Source organism: Setaria viridis, chromosome 9 (assembly GCF_005286985.2).
Source record: "Setaria viridis chromosome 9, Setaria_viridis_v4.0, whole genome shotgun sequence".
Taxonomy (NCBI): domain Eukaryota; kingdom Viridiplantae; phylum Streptophyta; class Magnoliopsida; order Poales; family Poaceae; genus Setaria; species Setaria viridis.
Genome location: NC_048271.2, coordinates 34835381 through 34853772, shown reverse-complemented (window position 1 = coordinate 34853772; position 18392 = coordinate 34835381). Strand labels below are relative to the sequence as shown.

Sequence of the window (18392 nt, the reverse complement as noted above, 5' to 3'; positions counted from 1 at the left end):
TTGTATTGGTCCCATCGGACGTGCCAAAAGTGTGTTGGCGCTAGAAACTACTGATCGAATTCCTAGCGTCAGACACACGACCCGGGAGAATCTGCTTCGCTCATGTTCGGGTGAATCGCCCTGGTGCGGTTTTCGCGGCGTGCCAGCCAATCTGACCTGTTGATTGGCAAGGAAATAGACGTATCAGTTCCCAGGGGTTGCGATCGGCTAAAGTTCCGATCTTATGAAAGCTTATCAGCGAATCGGCCGATTTGCGGTAATGAAGAAAATCGGCTATGAGGCAACCGATTACCATGTAACGTTCGTAGAGAAAACTACTAGAGCAATCTAAACAACGCTAAGGTAGCAACACTAGGAACAGATCCGATCAGCTATATGAAAGTAGTAAATTAAGTAACAAGATATAATAAAACCGAAAGTTCTAATTCCAAGCTGGATAACTGGTGATAAAACTAGAACAACAGGTAAAACCTAGAATTCTAGTAAATATCGATAACTGGTGAATAAATCTAAACGAAACGACAGCGATGCGCCCGAAGTTAAAGCTTAGAAATTACTCGATAAACGGAGCTTACAAGATCAGCCGGAGGTCAAGTTGATGCAGCCCCGCCAATCCGTACGAACTCGTGGAAAAGGAGGAAAAAGTGTTGGCGAAGTCGCCTGCTTGAAAGTAAGTACGAGGAAAAAGTAGTTTGTTGTATTGAGTTGATTGTTGTTTTACAGACCCATAAGGGTGGCTATTTATAGCCCAGTACAAATGACTTCTAATCTAACTAGAACTCTATCTCTAACTTTAAACAGAAAAACTTCTTATCCGACTAGAACTCTATCCCCAAATCTAAACAGAAAATGAATATTTACAAGTACGATTCGTACTATCTTTACGCGCTTCATAGGCTGACCTCCTCTTTCATCTTCATAATCCTTTTTAAGCCTACATCGGCCCAATCACCTCTTTAGCAAGGAGGTAACCGATCAGGACCCACACGTCAATGGCTCAAACCCATCCCGACCCTAGGCACTAGGGTCGGACGAGGCGGAGACCCTCCTTTGGAGGGCGCGTCCGACCCCAAGCCTTAGGGGTCGAGCGAGGCGGAGATCCTCCTTTGGAGGGGTCGGGCGCGTCCGACCCCAAGCCTCAGGGGTCGGGCGAGGCGGAGATCCTCCCTTGGAGGGTCGGACGCGTTCGATCCCAAGCCTTAGGGGTCGGGCGAGGCGGAGATCCTCCCTTGGAGAGTCGGGTGTGTCCGATCCCAAGCCTTAGGGGTCGGGCAAGGCGGAACTCCAAGGATCAATCGGCCGATCCTCGACTGAAGCATCAAATGGCCGATCCTTGACTATAGCAGTAATCGGCCGATTTCCAATCGTCGCCCTTGTATCTCGCCGCATCTTCCGATCTTTTCTTCTCCTAACGCCGATTTTACACGTGTCAAAATCTGGCGTCAACAGCATGCTTATAGTAAACCAAACCTGACATAGAACCCAGACGATAAAGATTCTACATTTTTTCTTCCATCCAACTTCTCTAGAACCTAGATAGACAAAGAAAATAAAAGGATGGGCCAAGTGAGTTCAACAAAGCCTTGCTTGAATGAAATTGTTTTTTATAATGAAGTTGAATAGCATTTTCTTGCTATATAACCTATAGTTGATATGTTGCTAAATAATTTTGATAACTTATGTAGGAACCAGTACAGTAATAAAATTCATGGCCTGATCCATCTATGGTTTGTACAACTTAAGACTTCATAAAAAATTCAGTCCAACAGTGCACACTATTTGTAAATTGTAACTCAAGCAAACTTCTTGGACAACAGTACACCTAGATATGAAGAATCGTAATATTTTGCATTGAACAACCATTAACCAATAACCTAACTTTCTTGGCAGAATAGCATGGACGGGAAGGAATCAGTAACAGCAAAATAAACCACATTTGGTATTGATTGTACAAGGGAAACAAGGAAAATGATGTGTCCTAAAATCTAGAAGGCAAATAATTGGGCATTAGTCCTCACAAATACAATGGTTAATGCAGTTCTTGATACCTAAAGCTGCCCATTTACAGATTAAGAGTTGGGAGCTAAAAGTTAAATTTGAAACAAATGCCAGTGCTTTGTAGGCTTGAAACCAAAATTCATAAAATAAATAAGGATTGGAGAGCCTAAAGCTGATATGAAACAAATACCACTGCATGTATCCCTGAAACCAAAATTCACAAAATAAACTGCATGTAGTCCTGATTAAATGTTTGTTTGAAAATTAACTTTTCCACCTAACATGGAACCTGCATGTTATCTACCATGTTAAGATACATTGCATGGGCACAAGTACAATAAGTGGCCTCAGTAACAAGAAGATTGGCTCAAGAATCAAGATTAATATATCATCACTGATTGCTATAGAAAGTTGATGAGCAAAAGGCCAAAGTCTCCTAACTGCAAATCTTAAAGAAATACTATCGAGAAATTAACATGCACAAAATAAAGTAGTCCAGAATTCCCATATTCAGAATACGAGAGCATAAAAAGGTATTTCCAGTAGGTCTAACTATGGTTCAATCTGGCGAGTATGTATAAGTGTAAACTGGGATGAAGTAATGGCTCTAAGAAATTAGCCTATTTATGTTGGAAAAAAATCTCAGTTCTATCAAATTAGGAGCAAGATTAAAGCTACTGTCATCTAAAGGCACATAAACACAGGGAGACTCAAAGCAAACAATGGATAGTTGGATACCTCATCTGCAGTACCACATCGCAGAGCAGGTCACAGTCCTCCAGGCCCTCCAAATCTTCAATATGCTAGCACTTGTGATATGTTCTGAAGAATACGCTACAAATGTTCCCGGCCTCTTATAGCAAGCCAGCTCCTCTCAAATAAACACATAGTAGCATCTTTCTTCCTTCACACCTCTCTTTCTCCCTCCGCCTCCACCGAGCAAGCAATCCTCGATAGCTAGCAACCTGCCAACCAGTTTCTTTCTTTTTCTTCCTCCAAATTAGCAAGCAACAGGTCAAATATAATCAGCAGCACACCTCTTCTCTGTTCTTCTGTCCACCATGATTGCAGCAGCAACCAGTAGTTCTCCCTTCTTCCTGCCGGCAAGCACGACGAGCTGATCATGAACCCAGCTAACCTTCTCTCCCTCCAATAGCAGCATGCATCAGCAGCAGCACGCTAAATCCATCTCTAAAATCCCCAAGCTCCAACATCACCACCATGACCTCATCTCTAGATCTCCATCGATTCTTGCTGCACCTCCAACCAAAGCACGACATCTCCTGAGATTCTCCTCCTACCCGAGCCACAAATCCAGCACGGGCTCCTCCCAATCCATCTCCCTCATGGGCAATTCAAGCCATGGCCTGCACCTCAGCTCCTCTCAATCGCACAGCTGATGAGTTAGGGCAGATGCCGCAGGATGAGCCAGTCGAAGGCGACACAGAGGCGAATGTTGATTGGGGAGGTGGAGGTGGGGAACACAAGGACGAGCAGCACGGGTGAAGGGGAGGCGGCATTTGTTTGATGGTGGCGGTGGATTTGTCGAGGAGGGGATCCCGCGCGAGGCACTGCCGCGCCGGGCGACGTGGCGCGGTGAGCGCAGAGGGCGAGCGCGGTGAGGAGGAAGAGGGGCGGCGAGGAAGTGCTGCAGACCATGGGTAAAGGATGGCGGTTGGCGAGAGGCAGACCCACGTGGGCGGGCAGAACCACGGACCTGTCGATGCGGTGGACGGCGGCGGCGACGCAGGAAGGAATCGGCGGCGGCCCGGCGGCAGCGCAGGGAGGGAGACGGGGATGGCCAGCGAAGTGGTGGACGGCGAAGAGCCCGAGAGCGCAACGAGCAGCAGGAGAGGAGAGGCCGTTGGAGTCCTTGGGCTCCTCCGCCGCGGATCCGGCGTGGCGGCGCACGGAGACCTAGCCGAGGAGAGGAGGATGGCGGGCGGTGGCGGCGGCGCAGGGCGACCGAGTAGTGGTGGCGGCAGCGGCGGCGGCGGCGGCAGCGGCAGCGGCGTAGCAGGGCGAGCGAGCCGAGGAGAGGCGGATTGCGGACGGCGGTCTATCTGCTCTCGGTCCACCCGAGACCTGAGTCTCGGCCCAGCCCATATAATCTTGCTTGGCATCCACGGAACGCAACTGCCTCAAACCCTGACACCGCCACCGCCAGCACCGGCGCCGCGCCCGCGCCGCTAGCTCCTACTTCTCCCTCGCAGCCGCACAACACACCCCATAACTCTGCCCAGCTCATCATAACTAGAAAGAGTCTCGTCGACCTTCTCCCTTCCTACTACATTGGTGGATTTCTTTTACACAACTGATGGGTCGCGTCAAGAGATCCAAGAAGGCGGCCAAATCCAAGAAGAAGGTGCCAGATACATGCATCGTGTTATCTGATTTTTCTGTTTCGAATTTCGATCGCTCACCAGTGTTTCCTGATCCCAATTTCTGTATTCCCTGGCTGAAGCAACTTGGTGAACCTTCGTCATCATCTGCCGTCCCGGCTAAGGTAAGGCCGTGAAACAACCCATCCTGTTATTTTCTTCGCGTCTCCTGAACGTGTGGAGACTGCACTGCACATGACTGCGGAGTGCTGAACATCAACGTTCCCTATTATTTCATTTGTTAAGTTACAGCTGGAATCTTTTATCATCGTTACAAGATGTGATTCTTCAACTAGTAATTCATTTAGGTATGGCAACCGGGCGTAGATGCACTGGAAGATGGGGAGGAGCTCCAGTACGACCCCACGGCTTACAATTATTTCCATCAGTTTGTTAGCATTGGCTGTCCTTTCTTGAGGTAAGATTTATTTCTCCACATGGGTTGTTGTTTATACTTCTCCTAAATCCTAATTTGAGGTCAATGTGTGCGGTCCATTGTCAACAAACTTACTTTCCGTTGCAGTTTTGATGTCGTTCGCGATCACCTTGGACTTGTCCGATCAGAGTTCCCACATACATTGTACGGTGTTGCTGGAACTCAGGTGAAAGTCTACACACACATCTATGTATTTCAGCTTAGTGGTGTAGGGCACCAGCAAAACTTGAATTGCTCCTCACTCATGTCTCCCGGACTTGGCTCTTTGATTTTCTAAACATAAATAAATCATATCTCATTGTCATATTTTGTGACTTTATACTGCCCTGGTTCCTGCTCTGAATTTTACTTTGCTATGATCTTATTACATTGTTTTAGATAAAAAAAATCATGCCGGTGCTGACTCTGAGCACATAAAAACCATGAGGAAACTGAGTATGAGTGTTTGATTGCATTTGCATCATGATTTTTAGGAAAGATTGTGATGGACTGCGAGTTTTCTCTAACTTGGTTCGTTGAAATAATAACAACGAGATTGAACAAATTTCTAAAATTAATCAATCTTTTGCTGGAACTTTTAAGATTCGTGTAGTTGCAGATAATCAGCGCATGTTTACCTGCTCTGTTTTGCATCTTTTTCAGTAATATTTTATCCACCTGTGAACCCAGATAATCAAACTTTTGTCCCTCCAGTTTAAGAGCTAACACTTCTTGTTTCTTCAGACTCCAAAGGGTACACCAAATTATGTTGGAATTTTCATGCTTTCCAACATGAAAGGGAAGATGCCGAGACCTGATGGTGAATATGATATGGATGGTGACAGCAGCAGTGATGATGCAGAAGATACAAAGGACACTATGCAAGTATGTTTTTTTTCTCAAATGACTTGTCCATAAATAAAGTAATTACTTCACTATCCAGTAGGCTCTTCTGATGCATAGCTTATTATGTGTTATTTTGCTAATGTATCAGCTAAAAAAGGTGGCTCACGCGGGGAGTGTAAATCGGATACGCTCGATGACTCAAAAACCACATCTATGTGCCACATGGGGAGAAACTGGTCATGTTCAGGTAATTCGGTTCCTCCATCACATTTCCTTTTCATGTTCTGTGATGGTTGACTGGCCCACGTCAATGATCAATCCCATTTCAGACATCAACAGAATGTATACTTTACATGTTATATTTCGTTTTGGAAAGGAATAGAATGCCCCATGCTGACTATCTGTTCATAACTGTGCATTCTGTGCAGGTGTGGGACTACAGCTCTTTCCTTAATTCATTATCAGATTCAGGGATGGAAGACAAAGTAATCCACAAGCTCGTACCTTTGAAAGTATTTAGCGGCCATAAAGATGAGGGCTTTGCAATTGATTGGAATCCACTTGTTACTGGAAGACTTGTTTCTGGTGTATAATTGGTCTTATCCATTTCACACTTTTTGCTATTTGTTATAGTATCCAAAGTATTTCCTTATTGGTGACTTAATATATCATCTTGCCCCCTCTGATACATGTCAATAAGTCATCCAAGTCATCTAATTTGGTGTATATATATAGGACATCTGCATGGATTAGTTTAATTCTTTGTATATGCAGGTGACTTGACCAAGTGCATTCACCTGTGGGAGCCAACTTCGAGCAACTGGAACATAGATGCAAATCCATTTGTTGGACACTCTAAAAGCGTTGAAGATCTACAGGTACAGCACTGAATGATGTAACATAGATCTTCACCTATGTTTTCTCGATTGTGATTGTTTCAACTCCTACAATTATATTATTGCAGTGGAGTCCCACGGAAGCCGACATATTTGCCTCTTCTTCAGCGGATAAAACCATAGCTATATGGGATATACGGACAGGAAAGAAACCATGTATTATTATGAAGGCTCATAATTCCGACGTGAATGTTATCTCATGGAACCGGTAAGTTTGTTGAAAAACTCAAATTTTACTTATGAACAACAATAGATGCATAGATGATTTCTTATGCATGTTTCTTTACTTCCATTATATTCTCAGGCTTGCCAACAACATGATAGCTTCAGGAAGTGATGATGGCAGTGTCTCAGTCCATGATTATAGATTAATCAAGGTATTTCATCTTGAATTCTTCGTAAACCACAATAGTTATGCCTATGACTACCTAAGTGGTGCTTTTATATTAACGTATATAATATGGAAGGATCACTGCCTACATTTTCATTTAGATACAATAAAGAGCATTTGATGCGTAAAATTGTCCACGAGAAATAGCAAGATTAAAAGGCTAAAAATAAATAAATGGTCCTCTGTTTTTGTTGATTTTCTTTTGGTGGGGATTATCGGTTTAGTCCAGTCTTTGTAATGGGCCAACCTTCTCATGGAGGAAATCTTGGATTTTTTTTTTCCAAGTTGAGATGCTACGGCATATGTTGTTTTAGTGCAGGTAGTACTATATAGTACATTGTCAAGCAAAAATCAGTGCAGAGCCAACTGCTATTGCCTCTGTTATTACCCTTTGGTCTTAACATATTTGATAATGTGTACAATAACAACAACAAAACCTTTACTTTTTGTCCCAAGCAAGTTGGTAAGCTAGACCGCTAGAGTCTAGAGATGAAACTCAAGAAGATCCACGAATGAAGAGGTGAAGTAAAATGGGTATAACTGATTAAGAGCAATGTAGTAAAAGGATAATGTCCAAGATCTTATCTCAACAAGCACATGTATTGCTAATTTCCACATTGTAACATCCTAATTTTCAACCTTTGCAATTTAATAAAATTTGCTAGAATTAAATGCATGTGTCTAAGGATTTTTAGGTTGCATTTGAATTTTCTTAGGCAATTAAATCTTTTTCAAAATAAATTAATGAATCATAGGAGTTCATTGTTTCATTCATGCTGGTGCATTATTTTTGGTTGCTTGAATTCAAATTTATGTTTGAATTCATTTGTTTGAATCTTTTAAACAATTGGAAAGCCTTTTTCTTTTCCCTCCCTCTCCTTTCTCTCTTTCAGCCTGCTCTTTCTTTTGGCCCAGCTCGCCGCCGCAGCGCAGCGCTTCGCGCCGGCCCGCTTCCGCCTCTGCGTCGGCCCAGCGCTTCGCTCCAGTGCTCTCGCGCGCCGGCCCGCTCCCGCGCTGCCCCTCCGCTCTCCCCGCTGACCACCGGCGAGCTGGGCCAAAAGAAAGAGCGGGCCGAAAGAGAGAAAAGAGAGGGAGGGAAAAGAAAAAGACTTTCCTATTGTTTAAAAGATTCAAATAAATAAATTTAAACACAAATTTGAATTCAAGCAACCAAAAACAATGCACCAGAATGAATGCCACAATGAACTCCTATGATTCATTAATTTATTTTGAAAAAGATTTAATTGCCTAAGAAAATTCAAATGCAACCTAAAAATCCTTAGACACATGCATTTAATTATAGCAAATTTTATTAAATTGCAAAGGTTGAAAATTAGGGTGTTACAACATCATGCTCCTATTCATATGGATAATTCTTGGCATATATTCAATTCCTTCAGGCCTCTTTATCAGCATGTCATAGAATTGCACCCAGCAATATCTAAAGCAAACACAACTTTTTCCTGCAAAAAAGTTGAAGTACATGGCTTCTCAATGATATTTTCTCGTCGAATCTGTTTCCCTTATGCTCTCTATTGTGTTCGTAGAAGGGCGTTGGCTCCTTGGCAGCACATTTCAAGTATCACAAGAAAGCAATTACATCTATTGAGTGGAGTCCCTTTGAAGCATCAACATTGGCTGTATCATCCGAAGACCATCAACTGACGTGATTCTTCTCGTCTTCTCTTGTTTATATATTTTTTAAATCCCCCAAGCCACAGAAATGTTCTACGATTCACTGACACCTCCTGAATTGTGTGGCTTCAGAATTTGGGATCTTGCAGTAGAAAGAGCAGAAGGGGAGGCCGAATTCGAATCAAAGATGCAAGATCATGTAAAGGCGCCTGAAGATTTACCCCCACAACTTCTTTTTGTTCATCAGGTAGTATTATCACATCATCTTTTGCATTGGCCCAGTCGGTTTTTGTTTCTATACGTAGTGTTGTAATCTGGAAAAAAGAGTTGAGTACTGATGGCACTGGCTGTTTTGTATGTGCAGGGCCAGAAACATTGGAAAGAAGTGCACTGGCACCCACAGGTACCCGGGATGCTCGTAGCGACGGGGATCGATGGCTTGGATGTGTTGATGCCTGGCAACGTTGCTGCGACCTTGTATTGATATGCTGGGCCGTAGACATCAATGGAAGCACCGTTTAACATTGTATTGATGCTTCTGTTTATTGTCGAGCATTATCGGAAATTTTGATCGACTGGCATTGAGATTTACTGCAGAGGTCTTTTGCTTGAGAAACAGGTCCGCTTTGATGAGCAACTATGCCAGAACGAAGTAATAGGAGCTGTGTTCACTTCCTCCTCTTCAGTGCACAACTGCACACCACTTAACAACTCGGTTATGACACAATTCACCATCGATTTAGATGGTTTTCAGGCGTCTGGGTACTAGATTTTTGGCGGATGATATAAGGCGATCGATCTATGCATACACCGACACACTTGATGCACGTACGCGCCCAATTTGATGTAAAGCGATCGATATGTTGTGTCGGCCCAATTTGAATGATATGTCTGTCTGGTGCAGCTCCGGTGAATGACAAATGGATATGTTCACAGTAGTTGATGAAATGTCAAAGATAAATAAATATGAACCATTTGTATATATACGTACATAAAAAATGGCAATGGATAATAGGTACGGCATATTTGGATGGATGGGCTAGAGCTAAACCTTAGCACTGCACAGGCATGGCTAATGGATAGAGCTAACTTGTATGAAGTGTCACTTTTGCCCTTGCTTTTCTATTTCCTTAGGGGTATTTTGACACTTTCCTATTGTACTAGTTCCTATTAGCACTCATTAGCTCCTCTTTCCTAGTTCACCCACTAACCCTCCTGTTTGGATAGGCTAGTGCTAAACTTTAACTAGCTAAACATTGACCCTTGGATCCAAACATAGCTATAATCATATGGATACACACGAGAACAATAAAAGTCTTCACACCTACATTGCACAAAACCGATAGCACAACGCTATTTAGCTAAATATGCCATAAAATAGAATACATTTTTTAATGAAACAGGAGAAACAAGCCCCTACTTGATATTATATTGAGAAATAAGGAAAAGGAGCACTAGGCTCATGAAAAAAGTTCAAAAGTGAAAAGGGAACAAAATAAGAATTACAAGTTATTGAGCCATGATTCCATAGAGGTGAGAAGATTTGGCTTTGCTCTAAGGACTAGGGAGAATTCTGAAATAAACTTTCTATGCAATAATCCACAATTGGATCAATATCATTGAAGAATGAAGATCCAGTCATATCTGATAGTCCAAATGCTCGAAGTCATTTGAATATAACTTCCATTAAGAAAGGAACTCCCAACTACTGTCTGATCCTTCTAAAAGCCTGCAAAACTATTTCTTGTCATTGTTAGTGTGTTACCACCGATGGAAGCCTAGCAAACATTTGCAAAGTTGTAGTGTAAGAAAGAGATGAGCTGCAGCCTCATGTATTTACAAAATGCAAAGGTCACACGTGTATGATTCCAACTCCATTTGCTTTCTTCTAAGAAGATCTTTTGCATTGACCCTATCCTTGAGAAGTGAGCAGAAAACATAATACCCTAATACACAAAAACAATACCACTAATGCTATCAGCTAAATATGCCACAAACAAGAAAATTTTCACTTAAATAAAACCCCACTAGATTAAAAGACCGCCGGCAACCTACGAACCGCGTTTGTAATTTTTCTTTTTCTTCTTTTGGCATGTTTTCCTATATACTCCTGCGCTAAATATGGAAATCTGGGCCAATGGAGAGGCCTGGTGGAGCTGCTGACGAGCGAATTGTTGAGAACAGCAGCGCCGCAATTGACTTGTGGAGGATTCGATTGATTGACTGACTTGACTTGTGTGCTCCGATGGCGAGAGCCCACGCAGGCAGACACAGGTGGGCCACACGGAGTATGGCCTCAGAAACACACGGAAGCTGTCTCGCCGCAACGGCTAACTCGTAACGAACTTTCCCCTGATCCCCTCCGCCCCCCTGCTCTGCTTCTTCTTCTTCTTCCCCCCTTCCTGCTTCGCTGCCTCCGCCTATAAAAACAACCGACCAATCCCCCGCTCGGTCCGTTCCCAGACCCGAGCCGCACCAAGGCAAGAACACGAACGCCGCCGAAGGCGAGGAGAAGAGCGCCAACGCGAGCGAGTCGGTGGGCGAGCGAGAGAGGAGGAGGAGAAGGAGGACGGACGGAGACGGCCATGGAGGGGTGGACTCCGCGGCGACACCGCTTCTGGTTGAGAGCGGAGATCGAGGTGGACAGGGGTTCCTCCATTCTCAGGTAAGCATCAACAGCGGTCTGGTTCTTGCAGCATCGGTCGTTCTTGATCCTTCTGATGCTTATCCTTCCAGTTCTTCTGCCTTCGTGATTCTGGATGCTTGTTCCATTGGTTGCCATTCTTCTTTCTTGGCTCCGCCCACTGAATTCGTGTTTGCCTCGCCCTCCGCCCAAACGCTGAATTCGTCCCCGGCTCTTGCGTAGCAGCAAGATCGTTCTGTCTTTTCCTTTTCTGAATTCGTCGTGTTTGGCTCGCTGCGCTCTGCAGGGGCCCGGGGTTCGGCTTCGCTGCCGTCGTGCGAGAGCCGCTGGTGAAGCTGCGGCGGCCCCAGTACGACTTCGAGGGGTGGGACTGGGACTACTTCTCCTGGCCCCATGACCGGCTCGACGGTAAGCACCATGTTCAGGCTCCCCGGACTGAATCTTAGAGGTCAATGAATCTGGACGGAACTTTTGACCAGGTTAATTGAAACCTGCTGTTGGTTACTTTCCCGAAATGAGAAACTGGGGCTGCATCTGTTGGTTTTCGGACGGACCAAATAGAAATGAAATTTCAGTAATGAATTAGTCGCCAACCATGTTCTGAATTTTTCGCGTTTCTGTTGATGTCTGCAAGAAATTGGTGTGGTGAAAAAGTCTTAGGAACATGTGGTTGTTCAGGACTGCAGATAGGATAGGTCAATGAATCTGGACAGGAAAGTGGCTTTTGTTAATCATCGTTTAATTTGCTTTCAGAAGAGATATAAAGATGAACTTTCATGGTAAGAGTGTATAAGTCTTCAATGATTTGCTCAACGCATTTTCTGATGATATTCACCTAGAAGTACATTATCTGATAAGAAACTGAAAATGTGGTTTCATGCGGCAACAGCATATCATTATAGTGTTTATGTACTTGTTGCAGGGTTTTGTCGGTTTCCTGGAAACCATGGAACTCCATTCATTCATCGCTAATTCCTTTGTTGCTGCAGCACAATGACTGAACTTTTGATTTTATGCAGCCAATCTTGAGATGAGGGACAGTGATCCAGAGGCGACACTTGAGGCAGACAGGAAGGCGAGTGAGAGATTCCTGAACCAGAGCACGCTGCAGCTGGAGAGCCATGAGATGTACCAGCACACGGAGCAGCAGCAACACGCTGCAGCCTGGCCTTGTAACCATCTTGAAAGTAAGCATGCTCAAGCACTCAAGCTCGTAGTTGATGATATGTCTTGATCTCTATGAGACTATGAAGTTTCCTAGTCACGGTGTATATACTTCCACAGCCCAACATCATGATCTGTTCGATTCACTTTTAGTACTTAATTTCCCTAATTGCATCAGGTTCTGACAAAATTTGTCAAGAAGCACAATGTCTAACTAAAACCAGAAAATTTGATGGTTCCAAGAGGTCAATGAATCTGAATGGAAATGTTGACTAGGTTAACTGAACTTTCCTTTTTGTTTGTTTCCGAAATGAGAAACAACGGCTGTATTATCTTTCGGTTTTTCAGAGGAACCATGTAGAAATGAAACTTTGTACTAATTAACAGATTAGTCACCAAATCATATTCAGTGATGCTGTGACATACAGGATAGTCTTTACATCAGGAAATGAATTTCTCGTGTGTCTGAGTTGTAAAAGGAATATGTAGGTTGTCAAGACTGAGGATAGCTTCAGAACAAAGCGGCGGATATGCCAATGCACTTTCATAGTAAGAGTGTAGCAGCTTCCAGAATTGATACTAGGTTCGATTGCTTAATTGACACTCCTTGATTTTAGTAATGCCATTTTAATAGATTTAATAACACTACTTCAACACATTTTCTTAGGAAATTCATCTAGGAGCACGTTATCTGATAAGAAACTAAAACTGTGGTTTCATGCAGCAATATCACAGCAATATAGTGATTATGTCCTTGTGACAGGGTGATGTTGGTTTGCTGGAAACCATGGAACTGCATTCATTCATCACTAACTGCTTTGCTGCAGTACAATCTCTGACAAGAAACTGAACTTCTGATTTTATGCAGCCAATTTTGAGATGAGGGATGATCCAGAGGCGCTTGATGCGGACCTGAAGGCGAGCGAGAACTTCCTCAACCAGAGCACGCTGCAGCTGGAGAGCTGTGAGATGTACCAGCATGCTCAGCACCAGCAAGACTGGCCTTGCAACCATCTCGAAAGTAAGCATCAAGCACTCAAGCTCCTAGTTGATGGTATGTCTTGATCTCTATGAAGTTTTGTAGTTACAGGGTATATACCTCCGCAGCCCACATCATGATGTGGTCGGTTCATTGTTAGTACTTAATTTCCCTAATTGCATCTACACACAGGTTCTGACAAAAAAATGTCAAGAAACACAATATCTGACCAAAAACAGAAAGTTTATGGCTGATTCTGAGAGATCAATGAATCTGGACGGAATTGCTGACTAGATTACCTGAACTTTCCTTTTTGTTCGTTTCCAGATTGAGAAACTGAGGCTGTATTCTCTTTTGGTTTTCAAAAGAACCATGTAGAAATGAAATTTCCACACTAGTTAACAGATTAATGGCTAAATCATATTCAGTGATTCTGTGACATGCTGTAGAGAGTAGTTGTTTATGACAGGAAACTGAATTTGTCATGTGTCTGTGTCTGAAGATAGGATAGTTTCACAACCAAGCAGCAGAATTGACAATATGGTTTGATTGCATAATTGACACTCCTTGATTTTAGTAATGCCATTTTTATAGATTTGATAACGCAGTTTCAATGCATTTTATGAAGAAATTCATATAGAAGCACAATGACTGATAAGAAACTGAAATTGTAGCTTTTTCATGCTTTAACATCATAGCGTGTAGTATTTATGTGCTGGTTTCGGGGTGTTGTTGGCTATTTGTCATTTCTGTATGGTTTGCTGGAAACCATGTAAGTAGGAATCCGTTGATTGATCGCTAATCCCTATGTTGCTGCAGTACAATGTCTGAAAAGAAACTGAATTTTTGATTCATGCAGCCAATCTGGAGATGAGGGATGGTGACCCGGAGGCGACACTTGAGGCAGACCAGAAGGCAATCGAGAGCTTCCTGAACCAGAGCATGCTACAGCCAGAGAGCTATGACATGTACCAGCACAAGCAGGAGCAGCACACTGCAGCCTTGCCTCACGACCATCTCAAAGGTAAGCATGCTCAAGCACTCGAACACAGTACTATGGGGTTTCTATGGGATCCACGTCATGATGGAATCTATTCATATTCAGTACTTAATTTCAGTTTTGACACTTCAAACACAGTTTCTGACAGATTTATCAAAAAACAGTTCCTGACAAATTTGCCAGTTTCTGACTAAACTGAAAATGTGTATAGAAGTTACATTAGTTACTTGTGGGCTTCAGGTTGTTGTTTGCGATTGATAGTCGTGTCGTGATTGCCTCCTTTGTTCTGAACTTGTGTTCCTCTTTGATAAATCTGGCACTGGCAGGGATCCTGCTCCTGCATAGGATTTTAATGAGAACATGCTGTAAATAGCATCGTTTGTGATAAAACAGAGTTCATTGCACATTAGTTGTTTATTTTTGCATAAAACCAACATGGCGATAAGTACGAGGAAGATGCATAATTAGTTATAGTTTCATGGAAGCCCAACAACTAGGATCTTGTCGATTCATCAATAACCCTTAATTTGAGTAAACCTTTTTGAATACATCATCCTCAGGAAACACAGTTTCTGACGAGAAAATGAAAATAGCAGTTGTTCATGCTGCAACAACATAGCGTTACAGTAGTTGTGTGCAGGCTTCAGAGCATTGTCGGAAATTTGCCGCTTTTGTAATCTAATTCCCAACCTGAGCAATGCTATTGTAATACAATTTCTGACAATAAACTGAACTTCTGAGTTTTGATTCATGCAGGCAATCTGGAGACGAGGAACACTGACGTGGAGGCGAAGCTTCAGACAGACCGGAAGACGAAGGAGCGAAGCACGCGGCAGCGGAAGAGGTCTGAGATGGATCGGCGCACGCAGGAGGAGCAGCACGAGGAGAAGGAGAACAAAGAAGCCGTGATGTTCCGGACACTCACGCCTTTGAACAAGAAGGCCGTAGGACCCAGATCGGCACGGCGTCGCCGTGTTTTCGCAGAGGCTAACTGGAGCCTGGACAATGACAGAGCAAGGCAAGTTCCCTGGGCTTGTTAGTCACACACGCACGCACCATCTGGTTGGAGGTTGGTTGCTCCCATCGCTTGGGCTGCATGGATCGCAAGTCTGATAGGATACAGCTAGCCTGAGATGTGAGATGCCTTTCAGTTGGAGGAGCTCGTTAACTGTCAGGAAAGGAACCTGACCTTTGAGGTCAGAACTAGTCGAGAGCGCGTTCGTGTGTTTGTATATAGTACAGTACAGTGTTTGTATATAGTGCAGTACAGTAGAGACTAAAAGCATTCCGTTGCATGGTTCAGAACTAGGTTGAATTGTTTTTTAAGTTCAGAACTGTGTGTAAACAGTTTTCAGTTGACAAGTAGAAACATGTGTTCACGTCTTGTGAAGCTCAGTTTCAGTCAGTTGCCATTTACTCATTTGTGTTTCGTGGTGTTGTCTTCTTCGTCTGTAATCATGCACCTGCTGTCAGTTAGTATGTGTTACTTTGATTGTTATCGTTCTGCCTGCATTGGTCTTAGCCATTTGTTTGCTGGTTGTTTGTGGAAAGCAATAAGCACTCTGAAAATAACTATGACTCACTACTGCATTCTGTAAGAAACTCTTTATTGTTCCGTGACAAGGCTTCTGATGAGATCCCTAAAACAGTCAGACAACGCTAAATTTGTGGTGGTAACTGGTAGCAGAAGTGGAGTAACAAAATCACGCAAGACCCGTGCTTGCTGGGCAGCCTGCAGGCGTGCGGACACCGGAAGAGCTCATGCCTGCGAGCAGAAAGTGGCGATGGCGATGGCGATAGCCATGGCCTGAGGCCTGAGCTGACAGATGATGGTCACGTCGTCTCAGTGCCTCCCAGCCAGTGACAGGTGCTGCATCGCATGACCTCCCGTCACTCGAGAGCCAGAAGGTGATCATAGGGCACAGCCAGACAGACAGGCTGGAAACTGGAGAGCTCATTTCTTAATCTATTCACGACATTTCTTATTAGTTTTAGATGCATACCCCCTTTTATCCAGAAATATAAGGATATCTGAGTTTATCACAAATTAAATCAAACTATCCTAATCCTAGTTTATGTCAAACTTATAAAAAAATAGTATTAGCATTTACCACATCAAAGAAGTAAACTATGAAAAATATATTTCATAATGGATCTAAGGATGCTTATCAATATCATAAATATTATTTGCCTTTTCTATAGTTTTGCTCAAACTTAAAATATTTGTGGATGGAGGGAGTATAGGTTTGGGTATGTATTTGACAACCAGTATATAGTCTTGTAGTTTGCACATCACTCACACATTAATTCAAGGAAAATTAATTTCAAAAACATAAGTGCAGTAAGTTAATATCCAATGTGAAAAGATAGAAGAATGCAAAGTTGGCACAAGAAGTTTTTCCGTAGGTATCAGAGAGTTGCTCTTCTCGCCTATAATCCACATATTGGAGCTCCATGCAAAGGGGTCGAATTTCTGGTCTCATATTACTTAAAATTGCACATTACTAGCATGGCATTTGCATAAAAAAGTATACCTTTTAAAAGTACAAAGTGGGTAAATCTCAGTTGAATTAGATGCAGGTTTCCTACCGATGACATGTACAGTGGGTGAAGCTTCTTAATGCTCTTTGTAGCGGTAGTTGTATAAATTCCTCGCCTTGATGGAATGATTTGTCATTGGGGTGTTTGTTTCTTTAGCACATCTTTAAATTCATGTCACATCGAATATTTAGATACTAATTAGGAGTATTAAACATAGGCTAATTATAAAACCAATTACACAGATGGAGACTAATTTGCGAGACGAATCTATTAAGCCTAATTAGTCCATGATTTGATAATGTGATGCTACAGTAAATGTGTGCTAATGATGGATTAATTGTGTTTAATAGATTCATCTCGTGAATTAGCCTTCATCTGTGTAATTAGTTTTAGAATTAGCTCATGTTTAGTCCTCCTAATTAACATCCGAATATTCGATGTGACATGAATTTTAGTCACGACTAAAGATCCAAACACCCTCTAATGCTTGTTGTAAGCGCAGCAACAATGAACCTGCCCTATTTGTTCACATTTCTCTTCATGGTCATATCCTTCATCTTTATGTTGATGGCATCATCATTTATTTTTGAAAGATCATTATAAGTGATGGCTCACGGTTTCATCAACTTTATGAAAAAACATCTCAATGACAAGTTATTCATGATTGTTTAACTTGGATCATCTTCACTATACTTCCTTGGAGTCAAGGTTTCTTCCACTCTTGACAACATCTACCTATAGGAGAAGTACATATGATATAGGATTTTCTTTGCTCGTGTCGCTCTCACCAATCACCACACAAATTATGGTCCTATTGAGCTTGGTGTTCACCTGTAGCCCACTGATGGATGGTGGTGGCCGCTTGAGGATCCCATCCACTCGCTATCACTGCTTTGTTGGGAACCTTGTCTTAATTAGAATCACTCACCATGACATTCTCACTTTGTACACACACACCTTTAGTTATTAGTTTGGTTCTTTGTTTCTTCTCCACTTAACTGCACTACTACAACTACCTTCTCTTTGTTCTATGATATGTCTTTCGTACCATTTCTACCCGTCTTAATTTGTTTCCCTCGCTACAACGACTTTAAGGATCAATCTGATGCGATCAGGCACTTTGATTGTCACTCCCTTTCTGCCAGCTATGTTGTCCTTGTTAGGTCCTCTTTGATTGCCTGAAAGACCAAGAAGACACAACAATTCCTCTGAGTGTTGAGGTTGACCTGTGAGCTATGAGATCGTTGACAGTTGGGGTAACATGGCAAAGACTGGATCCTTCTTTGCTCTAATAGCGCTAGTGCGATCAGTATACCTCGGGATCCAATGAAGCATAGACTCACCAAGCATCGGTGTTGGTGCTTCCTGCATGAGACCGCGCGCGGGTGTATGAACATGTTTTGATTCTTCATTTGGAGCTTCAATTACCAGACTTAAATTCATGAGAGCACAGACAGGAACGCAACATGGCTTTTCCTCTCCAAATTTAGTGTCGTGATCAG

The 18392-nt window shown here is 42.9% G+C and overlaps 2 protein-coding genes and 1 long non-coding RNA gene across 5 annotated transcripts; 2 read left to right on the top strand and 1 right to left on the bottom strand.

Moving 5' to 3' along the window:
• Positions 1-675: 675 nt before the first annotated feature.
• Positions 676-4423, bottom strand: LOC140221323 (uncharacterized). The gene is made up of 2 exons (XR_011897091.1): positions 2737-4423; positions 676-1532 (listed from the first exon to the last, which is right to left on the bottom strand). It is a non-coding gene; the product is annotated as an uncharacterized lncRNA (long non-coding RNA).
• On the top strand, positions 4147-9195 carry LOC117839610 (protein HEAT STRESS TOLERANT DWD 1). Of its 2 annotated transcripts, XM_034719993.1 has the most exons (13): positions 4147-4363; positions 4463-4504; positions 4688-4797; positions 4903-4981; positions 5539-5679; positions 5789-5887; positions 6069-6225; positions 6415-6518; positions 6605-6744; positions 6841-6913; positions 8475-8593; positions 8695-8809; positions 8927-9195. In XM_034719993.1, the coding sequence occupies exons 1-13, from the start codon at positions 4316-4318 to the stop codon at positions 9044-9046; spliced, it is 1347 nt and encodes a 448-aa protein (XP_034575884.1). In that variant the 5' UTR covers positions 4147-4315; the 3' UTR covers positions 9047-9195. The 2 variants fall into 2 exon arrangements, with proteins under 2 accessions (XP_034575884.1, XP_072146913.1); XM_072290812.1 differs by having other exon boundaries at positions 4147-4504.
• Positions 9196-10913: 1718 nt separating this feature from the next.
• LOC117836708 (uncharacterized) lies at positions 10914-15657 on the top strand. 2 transcript variants are annotated; one of them, XM_034716186.2, is made up of 6 exons: positions 10914-11227; positions 11493-11614; positions 12226-12393; positions 13239-13424; positions 14209-14373; positions 15106-15657. In XM_034716186.2, exons 1-6 carry the CDS (start codon positions 11148-11150, stop codon positions 15387-15389), a joined length of 1005 nt encoding a protein of 334 aa, XP_034572077.1. In that variant the 5' UTR covers positions 10914-11147; the 3' UTR covers positions 15390-15657. The 2 variants fall into 2 exon arrangements, with proteins under 2 accessions (XP_034572077.1, XP_034572078.1); XM_034716187.2 differs by having other exon boundaries at positions 10917-11227; positions 13239-13391.
• Positions 15658-18392: the final 2735 nt, after the last annotated feature.

Bases quoted from the DNA above. Each gene is read 5' to 3' on its own strand.
- LOC117839610 (XM_072290812.1), top strand. From the start codon at position 4,316: ATGGGTCGCGTCAAGAGATCCAAGAAGGCGGCCAAATCCAAGAAGAAG. The intron at 5,680-5,788 runs GTATGTTTTTTT...CTAATGTATCAG, and splicing joins ATACAAAGGACACTATGCAA to CTAAAAAAGGTGGCTCACGC. The intron at 6,914-8,474 runs GTATTTCATCTT...TTGTGTTCGTAG, and splicing joins ATGATTATAGATTAATCAAG to AAGGGCGTTGGCTCCTTGGC.
- LOC117836708 (XM_034716186.2), top strand. From the start codon at position 11,148: ATGGAGGGGTGGACTCCGCGGCGACACCGCTTCTGGTTGAGAGCGGAG. The intron at 11,228-11,492 runs GTAAGCATCAAC...TGCGCTCTGCAG, and splicing joins AGGGGTTCCTCCATTCTCAG to GGGCCCGGGGTTCGGCTTCG. The intron at 11,615-12,225 runs GTAAGCACCATG...GATTTTATGCAG, and splicing joins GCCCCATGACCGGCTCGACG to CCAATCTTGAGATGAGGGAC.